General features: G+C 33.0%; 1 protein-coding gene across 1 annotated transcript in view; it reads left to right on the plus strand.

The window, feature by feature from the left end:
• The window catches only part of LOC111618166 (multidrug resistance-associated protein 4-like), a 45274-nt gene extending 34726 nt beyond the window's left edge, over window positions 1–10548 (plus strand). Inside the window, exons 12-15 of the mRNA XM_023359628.1 lie at window positions 3148–3237; window positions 3345–3517; window positions 9359–9464; window positions 9533–10548. Coding sequence (XP_023215396.1) covers window positions 3148–3237; window positions 3345–3517; window positions 9359–9464; window positions 9533–9709 — 546 coding nt within the window. The 3' untranslated portion in view covers window positions 9710–10548. The remainder of the gene's footprint in view (window positions 1–3147; window positions 3238–3344; window positions 3518–9358; window positions 9465–9532) is intronic.
• Window positions 10549–11895: the final 1347 nt, after the last annotated feature.

The following is an 11895-nucleotide window of genomic DNA, read 5'->3' on the forward strand; positions in this document are numbered from 1 at the left end:
TATCGGAGTTCTTTTTCACTCACTCTTTAACAGTTCGTTTCTAAATTTCGACACGAATAGACGTATTTGTGTAGTAAAACTTATTTTGAAAAATTATTTTATAATCGAAAAATGTCGTCAAGAGAAGCAAGTTCTTCACGTTGTGACGAAAAAACTGTTGATGATACCTTTTAAAAAAGCAGCATTTATTTGTTGTTCTTGGTGTAGACAGAATTTTTGTTTTGAATGTTTTTATCATAAGTATCATTCACGATCATGTACATCTGACAATGATATGTAATTATATAATATTGCTTCAATAAATTATATTCGTTTTTCTTGGTTATATTTGAGTTTTGCACTTTACAAGTTAGTATTTTACATCACTGTATAAAGAGTTATCATCAACAGTTTTTTCGTCACAACGTGAAGAACTTGCTTCTCTTGACGACATTTTTTGATTATAAAATAATTTTTCAAAATAAGTTTTACTACACAAATACGTCTATTCGTGTCGAAATTTAGAAACGAACTGTAAAAGAGTGAGTGAAAAAGAACTCCGATAGAAAAAACGCTCCTAGTGAGAATTAGATCGGTCACCGTTAGTGATAACAATTAGTTGGGAAAGTTGACACATAGGTGTCAAGAATGCGCAGTTATTGTCAACAAAAGTATAAAAATATTAGACTTGGAATAGTAGAAATTAAATTAAAATAAATAAATAATAAGAAATGAACGAGTAAATAATTAAATACATTATAAGTACTGTATTTATGAATTAAAAAAAATTATACGAGAGAATCGAACCCGAGAACTGAAGCTTATGAATCGGACTCGTTACCACTCTGCCACAGGACGCTCAAATAAAAGTACGTATAATTTATATATAAAGTGCTAAAAAACTTTAAGTTCGATTTTCTTGATTATATTTGAGTATTGCACTTTAGTATTTTACAGGGAGTACACTCACATGGTGTACTACCTCTAAACCAAAGATCATCAAAATCCGTTACCCCAAAGCTGTAGGCTCTCCTTGTAAGTTAAATATAAACACTCCAAAAAAAAATATTTGTTAAATTTGCCTACTATTTTAAAGTGATATTGTGAGGAATAAGAATGGCTTTGACAATTTAGCTGGCAAAAGACATGAAAAATCGTCGATTCTTTCGTATTTGAAGCAATTTGGAAATGAAAGCGGAATAAAATTTAACATTAGTAAATAATATAAAATAAATATTGTAAATTAACGAAATAGTTACGGCTAATAGATATACAGTAGACCCCGTATAACACGGGTTCATATAATGCGGATCCTTATATCGCGGCGAAAAAATTGCGACCGTATTCGTATACAGACGCTAAAAAAGACACGTATAAGCGGTAAAACGTCATCGTTGACTGGTGTCGCGACAATATTGGACGAATAGCAAATATTGCAAAAACCGTTGAATTTAAACGAGCAGCGAATCTACTAAAAACCGTTCATTATTTAACAGCCACAAAAATTATACTTATATCAATAATGTCTCGAAAGTTCAACAAATTTTACGCAACAAAATAATTTATCAGGAAGCATGTGCCTGCCGTTCGATGCGTAGTTTTGCGAAGAAAACAAGCTTAAGCAATGGCATCGTCGAACGGTGCACACTCGGCAAGTAATCCTACAATTTTTTGTTTATAGCATAGTTTATATGGATTATTCCCAAGAAATTATACGCGTTTTGAAAATATTGAGTGAAATTAGTCTAGAATCGATTAATTTTATGAAAGAAACCCTTCCAAACAGCCGTAGTCCGTAAACGGCACACGTGCCGGGCTGTGATTGGCTCATGTATTTAAGGATTCCTACAACGTAAACTTCTTATAAAGTGAAACGTATCTACTGCGTTATAGGGGGTCGACTGTATTATATCTAAATTAATAGATGTTACATGTTTCTGTCAAAGCAAGAATTGGCATTTAGAGGGCATACGGAATCTATTGAATCAGAATAACAGAGTAATTATATTAAAATTGTTTATTTATTAAGTACGACAGATAAATCATCTATTAAAAATACATTTAAATAATTAACTGATTGCCCTGGAAGTCGGCTTCTTACAGAAACACAGTTTTCCTATCATCAAATGTCACGGCACGCCACTGATGAAATGTAATCAACTAGTAAATTTTCATCAAATAATTTATCTGTGAAACAAAAAGGAAGTCTTAAAGAGTGTCCATGAAAAGAAGTCAATCATTTATAATTGTCCAATGAATAATGTGACGTTTTCATATGAAGTGAACAAAAATTACTTTAGACATGTTATGCGGTAAACACCACGGGTAGAAATAAATGCAATCCTAAAACCACGACAGAGTACATGCGCGAAAGTCGTTAATGTGTTCATTTTCAATTCGATCGAAAAAATATGATCAGTTGATTGATAACACAGAGCAGTTGACTAAACAAATCGAAATATGCAGCACCATGTACTGTTTCGAATTCTACAGAAGTTTTGGCAAAATTCGATTCACACATAACTTATTAAATGTTGCAAAAATACAAACATTTCCATAATTTGGCTTTATACCGATTTTACTTATTGCCAATAACGACATTTAACTTGTCTCTTAATTACATATCAACTAGGATATAAAATCACTACTAATTTCTACTAATACAAAACTACTAATTTCTACCAATCTATGAATCTAATTTCTTAACAATTAGATTAAATTTCGGAAAGTTCAAACTTACCCAAAATGTTTTAATACAAGACGCGAAATGAGTTAATCTCAACATAGTTTATGTGTATATGCTGTATTACATCTTGTGTATATTCGACGATGATCATTGAAGTAACGTATTTTAAAATTTTTCTTCGTTTGTTTGTTTTATTAAATTATGGCAACGCAACACTTGAGTAATCTGCCTAGGGGAATGCGTTACGGAAAAACTTTAAGTTCTAATAGTAAATGGTCCCTATTTAGGCCTAACAGACATACAGTAAACCTGATAACTCTATATGGCCAGCCTGTCCGATCGCGTCGCGAACCCACGACCGACAGCCCAGTGTTTAGGGACAGAAACCGCTTGGCAAATTTTCGTAATTGTAACTCATATTATCCGATATAGAAACGAATTGTAAAATATATTTATTACAGAGTATGCATATATTTTTTCAGGATCCTATGTTATTTACCGGGCCACTTCGAAGAAACATGGATCCTTTTAATGAATATTCTGAAGAAATGCTGTGGAAAGCCATAGAGGAGGTTACAATTAAATTAATATTTTTCAATTTACTCACAGATTTTTTTTTAAACTTTTTTTATTAAATTCAATTTACACATATTTATTTTTATAAATATTTGAATTAAAGGTACAATTAAAAGAAGTTATTAGTAAATTACCTGGAGGATTGGATTCGCATTTAACAGAAGGAGGGCGAAATTTCAGCGTGGGAGAAAGACAGTTAATTTGTCTTGCCAGAACCATTCTTCGCCAGAATAAAATTCTTGTCATGGACGAAGCAACGTCCAATATTGATAAAAGGTTAGAATACTGAAAATATTACATAATTTCAAATATATATCATTTTATTTTGAAATTTGTGTTACATAGAGAATCGTTACCGGTATAAGTTTGGTATAAGTAAGATTGTGTGATAATCACGATGGTTAGAGTACATTGCCATTAAGCCACTAATAAAATGATTACACTCAATTGCTTTGGGATCTGGAACTAAATTCTAATGAATTTTCTCAAATATATTAAGCGCGATATGTTAAAATTTTATTTTACCTCATTTCTTATCTTTCGTTTTTTCTTATTTTGTATTTGTTGTAATGAGGATGGGTAAGAAGTAAAAGCTTTTCGTGTCTACAAGTCAAACTGTACGTATTCAAAATATGTGTACATGTTATACCATGCATACGAATACATATATTTGTAAAACTGTATTCATATTGTGCTATGTATATATAAAAAATAGTAATAGAAAAGTTATGCATTGTCAACATGGCAAATTATATGGGGAATGTAAACACTTTCGCTTCCTCTACTTAATAAATTTATTTGCTATGTAATTTTACTTGTGAGATCCGGAATTTTTACCGAATTTTCCGATTAATATTCAGCATCTTTCTAAACCCCCAATTTAATTTTCATTTAAAACCTAAACGACAATCTAACGAAAATAAGGGAAAATTTCCGATCTCCCGTTTCGTTTAAAGTAAACATCCGTTCATTTCGATACTAATCCCACATTCCAACACCAAAGTTGATAGTTAGCATGGTCCCGGGAACAACTTTGACCCATCCGCGTACCTTTTACCTCACAACAATTGGTCACATGACCATTCTCCCACGCCGAACTTATAAAAACCCCTCCCTTCCCCTTCTCGGGGGAGTCGTTCATCCGCCGTCACTTTTAAGACTGTGTCCATCGAATATTGTGTCCTATTAATAGACTGTGTCCTATCAATATTGTGTCCTGAACAAAAATTATCATCTTTATCCCACCAACCCGTTGGATATCAAAACCTTTTTCCTTAAGAATATTTAAAGACAAAGAGGTATGGAACATATTTTTTTGAACTCTCTCTCGGTCCTTCGCGTTTCAGGGACTCAGATTTTCCCTTTGAAATTAGTTATTGTATCTATGTAGCTAATAAATCGTTGTTATCCTGTTAAATTGGTATCCTCGTTTGCTCGTATATCGCCGGTCATCTTACCGACGCACTCCTCCCTCCGCCACTCGACCCGAACAATTAAAGCCCGTTACAGCGGAAAAAGAATCCTTCCATCTATCCTGACAGTGAGAAGGTTCATCAACCTGTTGCCAAATCGGGAGACCTACACCCTCCCCGGCGGTTCACATACTTAAAATTTGATGTGATGCATTGCAAATATTTTAAAATAATTTTTCTACAAAAAGTGAGTTGAGTAGTCAAGTATGGAAAATATCATAAAGATGTAAGAAGAAAATTATTCGCATAACCAACAAAAATAAGCATGTCTCAATATGATTAAATTAACTTTTATGTAATTTCTGTGTCAAAACTTCCAGATTACAGTGATGGGTAAATTCGCCTTGTTTTCATAAACACCTGCATAATCAAAACCACTTTGGCAATGTCGTGAAAGTTTCCACTGAGCTGTGATAATAGAAAAAACATTAAATGTTTTTTTTCATTTATCAAATCTCTTATGAAAAGTAGCTGTTGGGCTGTCAGTATGCGTTTCGAGAGATCTATGCGACTACTTTATTCGATCAGGTGTTTGAAAAGTGTTTACTATTGCTTGTATGTTACTTTTCAGAGTTTCCAAAGATTAATATATTGTGCAATAGCAAACAATGTATACCTTGTATACTTCGTTAATGATTGTTCGAAAAGTGTTAAGCTGTTTTTGATAGTGCAAGTTGGAAAAACGAAAATTAGAAAAATCAACGGTTTAATAACTACTGTCATCGTGTATGTTTGTGGTGTTCATTTCAATAGTGAAAATCGTGAATTAGGTCGATCTTCGTAGATATGGGTTTGACATGCAGCACATCATAGAAATCTTGTAAATGGGAGCAGATACCTACTATATATTACAATAAAGTTAAAGAGTGCAGTACTCAAATGACGTGTTGGTAAAAGTGTATTTAGTGAGATTTTAATTGCTATATGTAACAGGCTTGTTTAATTTCACGATTTCCGGATATTCTCAAAAAGTAGTCATACGTTTATCTACTTGCAATTAGTATGATTTTTATTTCGGCATTGCTTGCCACCTCTCTATTTTTCAACTAGTCTGACTGTCGACCTGTATGTAAATTTCCTTGTAGTCTATTATATGGCCATACGTTTCTGAAAAATATAAAGTTGGGGTCACTACGGCGTTAAAATCAGTAGTTAAAAACACTGTTACATATCGTATAACTTTAAAAACTATATGAATGATCTTCTCAGAAACATCACTTAAAATAGTTATTTCATGCAAACATTAATTAATGGAAAAAAATAGTCTTTTTAAATACGTATATTACATCGACATGTATGTATAAAGACATCAACGCAAAAGACGTTCAATGGACTCAATACTTTATAGGGCAGCCGCTATATATTACAGGTATAACACGGTATTTACGTTCCAAAAAATTGTCGTGTTATGCGAATCCGTGTTAGGCGAAACAAAGAACTAGTACGAAAAGGAGGGTTAGGTTCCAAAAATTAAAATGCATGCTACTATATTTTTATAATTAAGATAAGAACATTTTATTTAAGTGATACATATTAATATAAATTAAAACAATGTTATCTTTGTCATTACTAAAAGCACTATTAACCAAAAGCGTTTTATTTTTGACAAGTTATCGTTATCCTTTGAGCATTTTTCTGCATTATTTTCAGATTCATGCTTTACTTTTTGCAAAAAGTGTATGTAATTTTAGATTGCTTGCTTCTAGTTAAAAGATCTTTATAAATTTTCCTATATGGTGCTAAGCACTTATGGAATAAGGGAAAAACATCTGGCAACACCAGAAGCAGAAGCGTCAAGATCTGGAAAAATTGAAACAATTTTCGCGAAGGATCATGTGTATGGAGACGAGAAAAGAAAATTTACACACTGAAGTTACAGTTCAGTACTAAAGTACTAATAGTACTTAAGTATGTAAAAATTTATTACATTTCACGTTGTACGAGGGTTTTACCCATTTCTCGAACCCTGTCAGAGTGAATCCGTGCTATAGAAGTGCCGTGTTATACGGGGGTTACCTGTACAATGAAAAGGGAATGCTTCTTCGATAATTTAATCATTGTTGTAACAGTTATCACTGTAATAATTTCCCGTTGTTGAAGAACTGCTACTTAATAATTAGGCTCACGTATATAATGCCGACCATATTTGTTTGTAACATGTGCAAAAATATCTAATTATTTTTCTTCAAAATAAAGATAAAGTATTATAATTTACTGAAGCAAAAGAACGAATGCATTGTCTTTAAATCACTCACGGTTATTTCATTATGAATAGAGGGCAGAATTGTGTTGCTAAAAAATTTAGTTTTTCCTGTGAATGATTGCAACACTTAGCAGTATGATTACTTAACACTTTGCTGCTGAGTTCCAATTGTACATTGACACTTAGTGAAGAGTAGCAATGACTTTAGGCTTACAGAAGCATAACAATAAATTTGCTAAGATGCCTTTTAAACATGAACTAAACTGGTGGAAATTTAAAGTGTTACACCCAGATGGAATTAGTGGAAATTCACGAAACTTGGTAAACATGTACAGGGGCATGCCCAGAAAAAATGAATTAAGGAAAGTTATATTGCTGTTTGGTACATGTTTCAGTAAGTGGTATGCCCACCTTGAGCATGGATACAGACTTGGATCCTTGCAGGCATTGAATCAATAAGTGCTTCAATAAGTGTTGGGTGTCTCTCCTTGCCTGCACAACTTGTGCGGTCAGTTGTTGTACAATGCGCGCTAGATTGCTATGAGATATAATTTGTCTAACCATGGCATTCCAGACATGCTCTATAGGAGATAAATCTGGAGATCGAGCGGGCCAGTCCATGATTGCGACACTTTGCAAGGCTTGTCTTGTAATGGTGGCAGCATGAGGATGGGCATTAACTTGTTGGAAGATACCATTTTGGATGGTGTTCATGAAGGGTATGACTACTGGATGGATCACCCTGTCCACATACTGGTGGGGGGTCATTGTGCCTTCAACAACCATTATCTCGGCCCTGCTCTCGTAACTGATTGCCTTCCAAACCATGACACCAGGAGTTGGACCTGAGTAACACTCTGAAATTACAGCAGGGTGGGCTCTTTTTCCAGCACGCCGGCAGACATGATGCTGACTATCACATTCGCCTAAAGAGGATTTGAATTTATCACTAAACACAATTGTACACCATTAATGTGTCCAATTATATCTAGCAGCACACCACGTTAGCTGTTGTTGGCGATCAAATCTGGTTAAGGGAACACATTGCTTGGGGGTCTGAGATGTCAGGCCAGCATGGATCTAACCTGTGGACCAAAAAGTCCACAGTTCACAACTTACAAACTAAACACTATAGTAGTTTTGCATAACAAATGTCTCCATAATTTCCATTCCACTGCATGTACTTCATTTAATTTTTGATCTTTCAATATACTTCAGATATAGATTCCTTTGCCCAAATTTCATATCTTCGACTATACTGAGTGGGTGTAACACTTTCAATTTCTGCCAGTGTATTTTTCCTATCTGATATAATGCTACTAATAATAGACTAAATGACATCAATCCAGGTTGAACTTTTTTCTTTATTTGAGAATACAATTATTGTCTGTTTATTGTCAAAATCAACATATTCTGGTACAAATGTTCTTAAGGCATCGCGTTTTTTGTTATTACTAGCTGCAAGGACCCGCTTCGCTGGGTTTTTATTTGTATGTAATATAGTTTTTTTTATATATATAAAAGACTGTTTTTCTAAGAAATCTAGAATCTAGCTGCTAGTTCCTGCTTCGCTGGGTTTTTAAAAAGTAATGATAGTGAAGATTAAGATAATTACATTATATCCAATCTTACCCGTTTTCACAGAATGCAAGAACTAGGTCCCCCTTTTCCAGACTAATTAGAGACCTGGTCCCGATTCTATTTCTGAACATCTCATGTCTCAACGTTTTTGGAACGTTTACAATCGTTCTATAATCGAACCAATATTCGAATTTAATTCGAATATTGGTTCGATAAATTCGAATATTGGTTCGATTTGTTTGAATTTGTTCGAAAAAATTCAAACAAAACATTCGAAATAGAAAGCCACTTTCAACCACTTTCAGTCCCATATCTCCCGCACCCATATAGCTATCGAGACGAAACCTCCCTGGTGCACGAATGGAGACTTGGGGATACTACCACATACAAACACCATTCACGTGCGATGTGTAGTTTTCGCGGAAAAGTGAAATATAGGGATATACATGTCCATTTATATATATATAGATATAGATAATCAAAATTAAAATAAAAATCTCTTTTTTATAGAAGCCGTTCACTGAGTGTTCGCTGTAACATTTTATAAGACGCTACGGTTTAGTGTGAGCTGCATTAAAAAAAATTCTTTTGTCCTGTTTGTGTTGACTAGTTATAGGTTGTTGGAGTTTCCAAATAGAGATTAAAATATGAGATTAAAATAGTTGGAGAATGTCGGCAGTGGGTTTTAATTTTCCTACCCTGAATTTCCATACATGCTGATGTGGTTTAGTAATGTATTTTTTCATTTACCCCATGCTGGTTTTCGCTATTATAATTAGAATTGTTTGTGATACATTTTAATATGGGGAAACCGTTTTATTTGTTTTATTTATTATTTATTTTTATTTGTTTTATATGAAGAACCGATTCCTGTTTACAAAAAATAATTCGAAAAAAATTCAAATCTTGTACGGTGTTGACGATAGCCCACAGATTACATACAATTATCGATTCGGATAGAGTACTGGTAAGATTCTTCTTTTTAATAATATAAAAATAAATACCAGCTATTAATTAGACATTTTAAATTTCTAGGTATTAGATACAGGTAAAGTACAAGACTTTGATTCGCCGTATGCATTACTGAAGAACGTAAATGGTATATTTCATAATTTGGTAAAGAAGACGGGAGTAGCTTCAATGAATGAATTATACGAAATTGCCAAAACTAAATATTACGCTAAACAGAGGGTCGAGCAAACAAAACTATAAAACAATGAATATTATTATATGTATACACTATGTAGATCTGGTGTTATGAATTTTTTATTTAATTTAGATCTTAGAGTGGTATTTCCATACATCACATAACACATTAAATTGTAAAAATCTGAACATTTGTTAGTATATGCAAATTCCACAGTTCAATTTATACATGCTGATCTTTTATTGAGATGCAATCAGCAGTTTTTGAGATAATATAATGAGTAATGTTTACAATGGTTTAACTTCAGAGTTTTACTGTATTAAAAAACAGAATATAGATTTAATTTATATAATTAAAACAAATTTTGTTTACTACTTTAATCAGAACAATCTTAGTCAAGAATATAATTTTAATTGTAAGTATGTGTGCTTGTAAAAATTTGGTTTATGGCAATAATTAAAAAAAATTATATGATTCAAAATGTTTTTGCATTTGTATTATCTCTTTTCGTGTGTCTAATATTCAATCGATGTGTTATTGAAAACTGGTATATAATTTATTGTAATCTGTTGTGTTTAAGAGGAGAAACAGAAAATTTTCAGAACTGCGATAAAGTTAGTTATAGTGATTCGATGCACTGTGCGTATAGTTTATTTTATAAGCTTACGTAACTAATTTTACATTATATAAGGGCACACATTTATTATTATTCTGTAATTTATTAATTTTTCTATCATATCAATATATCATCAAGAGTGTTATACCCCGTTCGCACACAATCTACGACCCACTTCGATCACGATTTACCCACAATCTGGATTGTGACTGTCGCCAGTGGAACGTCGTGCTGTTCGCACAGGTAACTCGCTTGAGAAGAACACGCGATGATAAAATTGACATAACTATGCGGTAAATCACGAACACCAACAAACAAAATGGAAGTTTTGGTTGAAAATAAATACTTTTTCTTGCCGTATATCTAATAATAGACAGATGTCATCGTCTCTCCAGATGTCTTTTTTATTTTTCTGTCTACAGCCGGACACGTGTTCAGCAGCCATCTTGTATTTTCTTGCGCGCGTGGGATTGTGGGATTTCTCTTATGACTGGATCTAGTTTCAAGAACTCTCTCCAGTTGATCGCGATAGAACCTCGTTTCAGTCGAGATTGAAACAGTCGAGAGCGTTCGCACCAAGGAACTCTCTCCGACCTTAGTCACAATTTAGATCGAAATGCTAGGTGCGAACGGGGTATTACAAATGTCATAAAGTATCTTGACTAATAAACTATGTAAATAATCTGAAACATATTTCTAATTTAGCTTTTGATATTTTAAGACCTAACAAGAAAGATAGTTTAGGAAATCATGAATAAAATCTTCGTTTAGTACAGGGGTGTTCAACCCGCGGCTTGCGGGCCGCATGCGGCCCAAGGCAAGTTTCAATGCGGCCCAATAAACGTGTAGACAAAACCGACAAATGTTTTAATTTTTTTTATTATTTATTTATTTCAACGGTATAAACTCAAAAAACAAATTTCACAAAGTCGTAAACCTTTATTCATATTTTAGTTTTGAGTGGAAATGAAATATTTTCATGTACTTGGAGTTGTGTGAATGAGGAGGGATTACTAAATAAAGCTGGAGTTGTGACTCAAAGCATTATAGACCCAAATTTGGGAAAGGCGGGAAAGGTGAGAAAGGACAAAAGATGTAGTAGTGAGAAAGGTTAAATAGATCTTCTGTTAAGCAAATATGAACCCTTAATTTTCCAACCTTTCTCACTTTTTCATCTTTTGTCTTTTCACTCCTTTCCCCGCATTTGTTCTATAATCCTTTTAGTCACAACTCCAGCTTTATTTAATATTTTTTCCAACGTTGCAAGATTTGGCTACATTTGCGCCAAATGTGGCTACTTTTTTTGGTTTGAGGTAAAAAATATCATTTGGCGCTTTGGCTGCTTTTTGGGCTACATATTATTTATAAATATATTAGTTGAATAGAAATGCACTTTAAAATGGTGTTTCGTCTATTATTAATTAGGGAACCAAATAAAACAAATATTTGTGTTGTTCAAATAAATTTTTGTTTGTCTTCTTTATAATAAATGAATATATTTTTACATAAAAATTGAAAGTATCTGTAGAAGTAATTTTTTAAAATATCCTTTTTCATGATAAAGTTTTAATACTTATTACTATAATCTAGACATGTTAATCACAATAGCCACAAGTATATATAATATACTTGTGG

This window comes from Centruroides sculpturatus, unplaced genomic scaffold, assembly GCF_000671375.1.
Source record: "Centruroides sculpturatus isolate CEXI.00-Female unplaced genomic scaffold, Cexi_2.0 scaffold62, whole genome shotgun sequence".
Lineage (NCBI taxonomy): Eukaryota > Metazoa > Arthropoda > Arachnida > Scorpiones > Buthidae > Centruroides > Centruroides sculpturatus.